This window comes from Scomber japonicus, chromosome 10 (genome assembly GCF_027409825.1).
Source record: "Scomber japonicus isolate fScoJap1 chromosome 10, fScoJap1.pri, whole genome shotgun sequence".
Taxonomy (NCBI): Eukaryota; Metazoa; Chordata; class Actinopteri; order Scombriformes; family Scombridae; genus Scomber; species Scomber japonicus.
Window position 1 is genome coordinate 20,853,274 of NC_070587.1, and position 11,810 is coordinate 20,865,083.

General features: G+C 42.2%; 1 protein-coding gene across 1 annotated transcript; it reads right to left on the reverse strand.

Moving 5' to 3' along the window:
- Nucleotides 1-610: 610 nt before the first annotated feature.
- gdf6a (growth differentiation factor 6a) lies at nucleotides 611-6,573 on the reverse strand. Its single transcript, XM_053327013.1, has 2 exons — nucleotides 6,213-6,573; nucleotides 611-1,632 (listed from the first exon to the last, which is right to left on the reverse strand). Exons 1-2 carry the CDS (start codon nucleotides 6,571-6,573, stop codon nucleotides 611-613), a joined length of 1,383 nt encoding a protein of 460 aa, XP_053182988.1.
- Nucleotides 6,574-11,810: the final 5,237 nt, after the last annotated feature.

Here is an 11,810-nt window from a genome sequence, read left to right on the forward strand (position 1 = left end):
TGTTTGGTAGATTAGACATTCACCCCCTTTTTTTCTTTTCTTTTTTTTTTTTTTTTTTTTTTTGTTGTTGCGGGGGAAAAAACAGGCACTTGCTCGGGCCTGTAATGACTCCAGCTGGACAGTGGCATTTACGGCCTGGATGCACATACCCAAAAGAGTCCGCCAGGCTGGCAGGATCACACGGCAGAGCTGCAACAAAGCGCTGACAGGCAAACCCCACTGTCCTCTGGCCTCGGCACGAACAGGTGCACAGTTGGACTCAATAGGCCCCCATCTCGCCTTGGTGATCCGTCAGATCACACACACACATACACCATGTACCCATCACTTGTGCCATATGGAACGAGTGGATGGGTGGAAGAGAGGGGGGGGGAAGCCTGTTTGATGAGTGGTAACTTGTTGCATGGATGGGAAATAAGGCGTAACACTTTAAGGCAGAGTGTAAATTATTGTGAGTCTTGAATAAATAGCAGATAACGCCTCTTGTGTGCATCCCTTATGAATAAAGACAAGGCGCCATGCCTGTGAGGACTTTCATCAATCTGGGACCCATCATTTTTTCTGTCTTTTAAAAAAAAAAAGTTGAATTTTTTGAATAGATTAAGGGCCGCTACCTACACCCACACTGCTCCACCACCATGTCCTCGTACTGTTTGTACACTACGTTATTGCCTGAGTCTATGTACAGGATGCTGATGGGACTGAGTTTGGTGGGGACGCAGCAGCTGGGCGGGGTGCTGTTGGGGTCCATGGAGTTCATGAGCGTCTGTATGATGGCGTGGTTGGTCGGCTCTAGGTGCGACCTCAGGGGGAAGTCGCACACCCCTTCGCAGTGGTACGCCTCGTAATCCAGAGGCGCAATGATCCAGTCGTCCCATCCCAACTCTTTGAAATTCACATGCAGCGCCTTTTTGCTGCACCTGGATTTCGATTTCTTCCCGTGTCTCTTCCCGTGCCGGTTGCTCAGCGCTGTCCTCCGCCGCCGCCGGGGCCCCTCTCCTTTAACCCCCCGCAGCGACGCCCCCCCTACCCCATCCTCCTCCTCCGCCGCCGCCCTCACCACCGCCTCCTCCATCTCACCGACGGACCTCCGCGACTTGATCTTCTCCTTCATCTCGTTGAACAGGTTCTCCCTCTTCTTGGAGCGGGTGTAGGCGACCAGGATGGCCTTCTCCTGCTGGGATCGGCTGCTCCTGTCCAATCCCAGCTGCCTCAGGTCCACCTCGTTGTCTGATTTGCCCAGAGTGACCCGGAGCTGGAGGCAGAGCTGGTTCCCCTGCTGCTGCTGCTGCTGGTGCTGATGTGGATGATGATGGTGATGAGGGTGATGGTGATGGTGGGGGTGGTGATAATGATGATGATGTGCTTTAAACATTTCCCACACGTCTAAAACCTCCCAGCCGGCTTTGGTGGAGTCCAGAGGGTCCAGCGACCTGGACTGCAGCAGCCTGTCCGAGTGGCAGGGGTAGAGCTGGATGTCGTAGAGGCCCGTCGTCTGCAGGGAAGTCTGCAAATCCCCTGGCGCTCTCCTAAATATCCTTAATTCCGCCCCGACCAGCTCCTCTTTGTCTGAAAGGGTTGAGACATCAAACAGATACTTTTGTCTTCGCAGAGGAGAGTGCAAAAGATCGTCTGCAAGGATAAAAGAAGAAAATAATTGCAGTCAGATTCACTTAGGGTGTACAGTGTTCAGAGGGGGGAGGGTGGGGGGGCAGGGAGAGAGGAAGGGGAGGGGAGGGGGGGGGGACTCACATTCTCCCACAGAGGCCTTCTCTCTCTCTCTCTCTTACTTTCTCTCTCTCTCTTCCTTTCTCTCTTTCTTGTTTTTCAAAATTCCACCCTAAACCTGGCTGAAACAAACTGCAGCTGACATGTCCTCCATTTGAGAATGAAAAAAACCCGTCATGCTTATTGTTGCTTAAAAAAAAAAAAACTTTTATCCAACCTCAATCCTTGATTTTATTATACTTTTTTTTGCCAAGCTTGGCTATGATTTTCCTGTAATTTGCTTCGATTTAAATCTATTAACCTCACCAGAATCCTCCTGATAAATAAAAAAATATTTTAAAGCTTCCTCTTCCTAAATTGTAGTTCCTAAACTTTCTTAATTTCATTTCCTGCAAATTTGTGGCAGAGGAACAATTTCAAATGATATCGAGATGCAAAACACACGATGTTCAGACACAGGAAGCATCTGGCTCACTCCAAAAACTCTATTTGTTTTTCTACATTTGACATCTTATTTATTCGTTAATCATCGAGTATTATGAGGTTAAATATCTCGTTTTTTAAAAAACTTCACAGTAACAATAATCCAATGAAATCTGGCGATATTTTAATTCCATGCCACTTTTAATCAAAGTCAGCATGTTTTAATGAAAATAGTTCTGCTTTCATTTGACTTGATGACAGACTGATTATTAATTTCCACCTCCTTGGCAGAGTGGAAGTCAACTTTTCCGTCATTGCAGCTTCAAAGTCTTAAATCCAAGCAGAAGTCACAGCATTAGAAATGTGGTTAGTTGTTTTGTGTGTGTGTGTGTGTGTGTGTGTTTTTAGAGCTCTTGTACAGTTGTAAAGCAAAAACACACACATACATACATACACACACACACACATACACACACTCACAAAAACAAGAGGCCTAGTGATGTGAAGGCCCCTGGGTGCTGCCAGACACAACGGACCAAAGGCGACATACTGTACACTCTACTGAACAATACACAATTAATGCATTATTCCCTGCTGGAGACCCAGGAGGCCTGCAAATATTTCATGAAGGCGAACCAAAGGGACTGGAATATAACTGCGGAACAATGCATGAGAAGGCGTCAGCGTTTGCAAAACACATATTAAATATCTGCCTGAGTGTTCTTTTAAATGTGTTTTTAAAAAAATTAGATTTAGATCAGGATGATTTATGTTTAGCATGTGTTATCATTTAAGTTAAAGCATGTGAGATAAAAATGAGTTTCTTCTTATAGTTTTACTACAAAAACTTGCTTTCTATTATTTTACGCATGAAAGCTTATGTTTGTTTGTTTTTTTTACAAAGAGGAAATTCCAGTAACAGACATGAGATATTGTTTTATTTTCTGCCGTTTTTCCTTTTTCAGATTTTTTTTCTGCCATCGTTAGTCAGTAGTTTGTGTGTCTGTAAAACCCACAGAAGAATTTATCGAGAAAATGGGCGATGAATTCAAGAAAAGCCATAAAACAAGTAGATCTGCGTTGTAAACACGTGAAATGTTGGCTTCTAACTGTAGAAAAAATTTCCACTTGTTTCTGCAATAATAAGGTTTTCAACTCAATAGTGGAATAAAGTCGTTTGTTGAGATGGAAAATGTGAGGCGTGTTTTGTAAAATAAACTCTTGTTGCCTCGGCTGATCACCACAATTTCAGGCTAAAGGTTTTCGGAATAAATTAAAGTGACACACGTCTACACGCTCCTGTGATATAATTTGTAAAAGTTATTCTAAAGAGATATTTGAATCTGGTTGTCAGTTTCACTCTGTGAACCCTGCCGAGTCAAACCGTAAAAGCAGATTGAAACCTGGTGCTCGTTTCAGTGACTTTGCGCGTATGGTCTGCATTAGGTTTCTTCTTTTTTTTTTATAGACCTCAAACAAATCGAATACAAGTTCACCAAATAATTAACAGTTCTGAATTCCCATCTTCCTCATTAAAGGACTTCCCTTCTTATATTTCATCTCATCCTGCCAACGACAACATTCCCCTTAAAATGCGCCTGCACGGACTGACTGAACATACTGCTGAAGTTACTGAGAGATATTCGTGTTGACAGTCAAAAATGTTCAAAGTTTTCTTAATTTCATTATTATGTTAAAAAAAGAGCCCCCCCTCTCCCCCCATTACGCACAAGATGCTTGATGGTGAATGGGGTAAAACGCGCTGCATGTTACTGCTCGGTTAAAACGGAATCCGTGCACTTTAGTTTGACCTTGTTGGTTGTATTTCAACAAATGCAAAACATGTTTTTGTCATCTATGCCTCTGTTTAGAGAGAGAGAGAGAGAGAGAGAGAGAGAGAGAGAGAGAGAGAGAGAGAGAGAGAGAGAGAGAGAGAGGAGAGAGGAGAGAGAGAGGGAGGGAGCGAGAGAAAGAGAGAGAGAGAGAGAGAGACAGAGAGAGAGAGAAAGGGGCCGGGCTGCACCATCTGCGCTTTAATGAGTTACCCCAAGTGCCAAAAGTAATTTTCAGATTCGGGTTATTCTTTTCTGATCTTGCCTTTTCTGACCTCCAGGAAACACCCTGTCTGGTTTTATAAGCGAATTTCATTTCCCTACAAAAGTGTGAAAGCCAAAGAAGCCGTAGATCATTGGTGCCCTCAGTAAAAAAAAAAAAAAACCTGTTGCTGCATGGATGAATAATGCGTAAAAGACGCCAAAATTGTTACTTTACGCGTAAAAAAAAGATGTCCCCGTGGGTATTTCTGTCCTGAAGGAGGCGATTTAAATAACGAAAACTCCCAGCTGAGACTCAGCCTGCAGGTTAATGCAATGCAACTCTTAAGGGATGCTGGGAGGACTCCAAAAAGAGACCAAGGGAGCTGAGCTGAAAGAACGGGAAGAGAAATAATTTTCCGTAATTAAAGTGGCGGTCGCAAAGGGAGGTTCCGCAGTAAAATACGAACCACTTCACAGCGGAGGAAGTGCTCTTTCATTTTTTTTTTCTCCCTCGTCGTTTTTTGGTGATGTGCCATCGTGGCCGAGCTGGGTCATTATGGGAGAATAGACAGTGTTTGATATGTTATGACATGAACACTCAATTAGATCACCGAGTTCAAATACTCCAATCAGCCGTTCGATGCCAAGCAGCTCTCAGAGGGTCCAGCTCGGGGTCATAGCCAGTGACACATCACATCAAAATCACAGGAGAAAGTGAGGCGTTTTTCCTATCAGATCAGTTCACACTGCAAGAAATGGCCACACGGAAGAGCCATTTACACTCATATTCACTGTTTAAACCTCTCTGTTTTTGTGTCAAACCAAAGTGTGGAGTGAGAATTCTTTTCAATGTCGTTTTTTCTATTTCAAGGAAAATGTGTCAAATCTTCTAAAACACGTTTTTTTACGCTTCGCTGAGCATAAATCTTGAAACAGTTTATCTGAATTGGAAATAACTGAAGTTGCACCTCACTCCGCTTTGCTAGGTTAAAAAAAAAGTGATTTAACCAGCCGACTCTAAGCATGAACAACTCATCAGGATGGATATTTTTTGCAGCGCGCAGTCTGCGTCCCAGAGCTGAGGCTCGGAGTGTTTGAGACAGGAGGGGACGCAAACAAAGATAGCTTTTATTTCTCCTGCAAAGATTAACTCGGCTTATGCCCCCTTGTGTGCGTTGGATGTGTTTGTGTTTATCAGATAAGTGTTTGTCCTCGCAGACCGGTCAAATCACTTGGTTACACATGTTAACTGACCCAAACACCTGCTTCTCACACCGACCCGCTCTGCCCTGGCCCCCTCCTCCCCCCCAGCTGCCTTTGTCAGCACAAGTTGGCTAGACTAGATTGGGCACCATGATGGCAGCACATTTCACTTTTAAAAAAAATATGTGTTGTGTTTGGGGTTTCAGTTTACTTAGCTTTTTAAATACTCGCGCTTGTTTCATGGTGTTTGTATTTGGAGAGCAGTGAAAAATCGAAAATGAAACAACCACTAAGGGCTGTAATATCCAAAAGTGGAAAAAAAAACTTTCCTCTCTATTCACGTGGAGCTTGGGAGCGGAATAGTTTTTTGCTGCAGCCTGCACTGACACTGATTTACAGCCTTCATTTAGAGAGCGCCTCAATTAGTGTTTTACTGTCGTGTTGCCCGGAGGTTAATTTAAGTGTAATATAACTTAATACTTTGAAAAAAACTACACCTTTCTGCAGCTGTGCTTCAAACAGACCTGAAACGTGAGGCATTACTCATGACTAACAAATAATCCTGCAGCTTTCAAGACTTTACTTTTGTGTAACAGCTACTTTTTATGATTTACTGATGTTTTTTGCGCGTAAAAGTTATTTTCCTGGTTAAAACGTGCGTAAAAGTTGCCGATGTGAACCTATTGCGCCTTACTTTTTTATGCATTACTGTAGTTTGAAGCCACTTTTAATCACAAGAGGAGAATATTAGTCCGTTGAGGGAAACGGTGTCAGAATTATGAGAGACTGAGCTGATGGAGCTGGCAGCCGACTGAAACCAACCTGTTCCTCTGTCCACAAAACTTGTTATGGTGTTGGCAGATTTAGACGACCGGAAAAAGCTTGCGTTTAGTCCGAGCTTCTCTGCAGCCGAGTATGTCCTGTATATAGAGAGCATGTATTCATGCGGCACAATATCGTCCTTTAGGTCTTCTTTGTGGTGGCTCACGATAGGATGCGAGGACGCGAAGATGTCTTTTAGGAATTTGGTTGACCTCTGTCCGTTCTGATGATGGATCCTGGCTCCCCTGTTCCTCCTCGGCGCAGAGGGAGAGATGATAGCAGCTGACTGGAAACACGGTATATTCCCAAGGAAAACAAGGAGCAGGCCCAGATAAAGCGTTACGACTCGAGATGCGTCCATGGCTGGAGAGTCACCGGGAGATGTTGAGAAACTCTTTCTTTTTTTTCTTTTTTCCCACCCCGCACGCACAGTGAAGTTGGATTCGGGGGCCTGCCGGAGCCGGAGATGGTGTGCGCGTCAGGGTTGGAGAGCTGCTACTTTTGCGCTCTCCGGTCGCACCAGAAGAAGTGCGTTTTGCGCTCTGGACTCCACACAAGAGCGGAGACTGTTGGGCCGAGAGAAACACGCCCACATGGTCGCTCAGTGCGGGGCTTCCCAAACAATTTCATGTCACAGAGCTCCAAACAGACGCACACAGAGCCTACTGACCGCCACAAGATACAGACGCAGGAGTCCATGTGGGAACTTTTTGTTGTGGGTTTAGCAGCAAACTGTCTACACTATACACCATTAAAACCTGACTAATGTGGTCGACAATAACATAAAAGTTGATTTAATTATAATGTACTTGGGTAAAAACAAATTACAGTGAAAATAAACAGTTTCTACCCTCAAGAATTAATTTAAACCACCGATTTAAACTACACAATGACTATTTAATCCATGTTTCCCTCATGCCAAGTTTAAAATGTGGAACAGAAGTCCGCACAACACTCCGAGAAACCCCAACAGAGTTATAATGCTTCTTATCACAGTCGTTGAGATAATGAAGCTGCCAAGGACACATCAGCTCAGATTAGATTAGATTTTACACACAGATAATCTGAAGACAATACGTGATCATAAAGTTGTGTCATTTCTTTTAAAGAGTGGATTTTGCAACTGAATTTTACACTTTATTTACAGAAAGAGTTCTTGAAATGATATGGAATGAATAATAAAATCAAATAAAAAAGGGTAGATGATATTTCAATGGTTGACTTTGTGTTCAATTCTTGGAAATTAAGTGATTGAATTCAGAAATAGAAACCTGGTTAAATTAAAGTTTTGTGCGTTTAAATGTAACAAAGGCTTGAACGTAATAAACCCAAATACATAAAGACTTGATGTGGAGTCATGCAACTGCATCAACACATTCAAAATGACTCCAGTGACCTCTAGTGGCCTTTTTCGTCTATTGCAAGACAAGCGTACAGGAACGAGGACGATTTTTGGCTGTATTAGTCCAACAGTCTAACAAATATATTTTTTCTACTGTCTTGTAAGTTAGATGCAACTTTCTGTACAATTAATTTATTGCATTTAAATTGGTAAAAAAAATACTATTAATTTGAAATGAATATCCCCAGTACTCAATGACTTTAGTTTTACTATGTGCTTTATCTTTCCATGTGCTGGATGTATACACACATATTTGGGTACATAGAACATCTAGGAGACAGAAATTGTTCTTTGGGATTATAACATTAATCCTGTCTTTTTATATCAGCTCTGCACTTCAATACCTGTATTTGTTTTACATCAATAACATTTAAGTGAAAACTGCAAAATCTAACAATTACAAATATGTGATAAATGAGGAAATTAATGATTTTTACTTGAAGTTGAAAGTGTGTATTCCCAACACTAAACACATTTCCTTATAGGTAGCATTTACAGTTCAGGAGGCATCTGGGTAATGTACACTCAAAAAAGTGCTGGGTTGTTTCTGTATATGCATTGTTGGGTCGATTATGCTGGGTCAAAGGGCCTGTAAGAGGTTTATTTATAGCTGAACAACTAGTTGGGTTACGTTGACCCAGCAGTTGGTTCATTAATGTTCCTACTCCTCTTTTGTGGAATTTTCTAGATCCTTTTCTTTCATAGGCTGGCACACAGATGTTAGGTAGGTTGTAAGGAATACTCTTAAAGTCATTTTACTGTTTAAAAAAATAAATAAAAAATACTGGGATCATAAGGGTCCCAGATAATATTAGTGGTTTTTATTCTTTGAAATTTATTACAAGAAACGTTAAGTTATGTTGGCTCTGGTTAGCTTGCTTTTTTTTACTGGGTGTTAGCAATCCTACCACTAAAACCACCAGGCAACTGTTATTTATTATGCTTACTTATTAAATGATCTGTTATGAAAATCTTAACTTGTCTTTATTTTGGTAGTTATACAAAAGTTACATGTGTGGTTCTCCAGCTGCACAGCTGCAGACAGGATAGCGCTCCAGAGGGTCATCACCACAGCCCAAAAGATTATCGGCTGCCCTCTCCCCTCCCTGGAAGATCTGTACAGGACATCTGTGCAGGAAAAGCTCTCCATATTCTCAGGGACCCATCTCACCCAGGACATTCGTTCTTTGAACTGCTGCCCTCGGGCAAACGCTTCAGGACATTGAGAGCACACACAAATACAGAAAACAGTTTTTATGCTAAAGCCATAACTGCACTAAACTGCATTGAATAATGGCTTCCTTTTTTAGAGGCAATTATTTATTTACTATTGTTTTCTGCACTTTTAAGGACTGCATTTTAATTTCACTGTGCTTTGTACAATGACAATAAAGACATATTGCTCTTTCTAATAAAAGGAAACATTGTAATACTTCATGTGCTCTGGCTTTTTAACATCGTACCAACATTTAGTGTAGTTGTCCAGCACACCAGCATCCCACCGTTTTGGATAGGCTAGCATCCTGTTGATATTGTTGACCAGTGTAACATCACAGTTTCCAATGCTGTTCACCAGCATCCGAGCACCAGCATCCCATGCTAGTATACAGCTTTTCTGGTTTTCCCAGCAGGGAAGCAAACTAACTAGTATTTGTTATAAGGTTAACTGATAACTACACTATTATCTGCAACATTTTGGAATATGGCAACTTATTGTGTTGTGGTCTCCTAGGTTCTCTGTTTCACTGGACATTTTTTTCTTAACATTTTTACGTAGTGTTAGCTGGCTATCAGTTAGCTAACGTTAGGTCCGCTCAGAGCCTTCAACCCTTATGCCTCACAAAGGAAATTTTTGGCCTTTTTCATCTTTACTTTCTTGATGATTTTAGGCTGTGTTCATGCATATGGCATAAACTTTGCCAAGGATTAAAAAAAAACAAAAAACAATAATAATAATAATAATAATAATAATAATAATAATAATAGGTCTATAATACACTGTATAGACAAAAGTGTCACACAAACATTCTTAGGGACCAACATGTCCCTATTAAAACAACATTTTTTGATCCCCTGCCAAAATATGACTTTCATGCATTCCTGATCTGGGCTGTCATTTGGAGGCCTGGCTTCAAAATGGTAGTTTTTACATTTTCCACAAGATGGCGACATTTAGCATTTTTTAGCCTATGGAAGAATGCGATGCAGTGCTTCTCTGATGCCTGTGGTATTTGAGATACAGAGAATAAAACATGAGCTTGACTTTGATAAAGAATTTCAAAGCCCCTCAAGAAATGATCCTTATAAGTGCACTTGCACATGCACTACAGAGGCCAATACACTCTTATCCAAGTGTTTCCTCAGGAAATAAACACAAAGGAGCATCTCATAGTGCTGCAAAAATGCCACTGCAGGGAAACCCAAAACAAAGTCAGGCTGAGTTTTTGAAGCTGCTGCCACAGCCAAATCCGTAAGTATATGCAGCCAGAGGTGCTGGTCATTTCCCACCTGGCAAGATGAAGAGACACGTGTCTGTGGAAGAAGCTCTGGATCATGTTGACAGCTCGAGAGTGGGGAGGCCACTGAGGAGACAGCCAATCCAGACTGAAAATCAGAGAATGGGAACATTTCCTGGTCTCCCACCCACACTGAGATGCTGCACTACCTCCCCGCTGCCTGTGTGACGCCGGGACCCACATGCTTTGCCATCTCCAGGATCACTACTGTAAAGTCATCCTCCAATCTTTTTGTTACCAACAACATCATAAAGCTCTTTGTGGACATATTGAACATGCAGGGGAGGCGTTCTGTGTCAGATTGGAGAGATGTTGATGCCATTGACCTCCAAGCCTGCATTGGGCCAGTGTCTACAAGTCCTGACACATCAACTTGCAGCCTGTGGGATGAGCACAGCGGTCAGACCGTATTTAGGGCCACAATGTCCTGCTGTTGATTTTCACTGATAAGCTCCAACCTGTGTTTTGATGATAGACTGACAAGACCCAGGTGCTGCAGGTTTGACAAGCTGGCTGCTTACTGACCCATCTGGGAAAAGTTGACCAGTCGGTTCCCCCTGCTTTTCAGACCTGGCTGGGACTTCTGCATTGACTAGCAGTTAGTACCATTTAGAGGCTGCTGTGGATTCAGCAGGTATTTCCCAAGCAAGCCAGCTAAATATGGAGTGAAAATATGGGTGGCCTGTGATGTCACAACATTATACAGTGGAGGATGCAGGTTTACACCAATAAACCCGAGAGCTGTCCTGCAGAGGTTAACCAGATAATGTTTTCACTTCCTATGCATTAGCAGAGGAGCTCCTGAAGAGAAAACTGGCCTTCATAGGGACTCTAATAAACCTAAGCTCCCCCCACACCTACTGCAGATAAGGAAGACAGCTATCTTATCCTCCTTGTTTGTGCTCACCAAAACTCACATCGCAGTTTCTTATGTTCCAAAAAGCCTTTTAAGAGCCTTTGTTTTCTTGAACATAGGGTTAACTATAGATGAGAGGCACTGCACTTTTTCGGTGACAGGTGAGTTTTGAAAGAACCAGCTACAGTATATGTATTTCAATTAGTGGTTCCTCCAATGAAATTGAGAACACTGCTATCTGTGCATTTCTAAACATTTCTAGAGTCTTGTCAAAATCTACAGAAAATCATTATTAAATGAATCTAAAGATTCACTTAATAATGGCCTCTGTGTCCTCAAAGTGTTGCCCTTTTGATTTTTTCACAAGCTGAGGCAACAGACAACTTTTCTAACATGCATTTTCTTGTCCTCTGTCTTTAAAGTGACATCTTTTTCCAGATTCAGCCTATTGCTCCTCACACATGGTTGCAGCCTCCTCTGTTGTAACATCTGGTAGCTGCCTTTGTGAAAATCACTCACTGTTCATAAAAGTGTGTACCGCCTTATCCCTAAGTCTGATAGCCTCTGTTTTACACTACCAGTTCATCAGTGTGAGGAAATCCCTCACTCTCTTGACTATATCAGTGTCTCAGTCATCTCATCTCTAACGTGTGTGTAGATGAGATCACTCAGTTGTTTGATGAACTCCAGAGTTTTCCTGCTGGAAAATGTGTCTAAGTTCTTAAACACAACCTCATCTCCACCAATAAGGACATTGGTCTGCTGTACGCCCTAAACATTGAAATGAAGGTACACATTTGAGGCAACCCCATCTCAACAAGGTT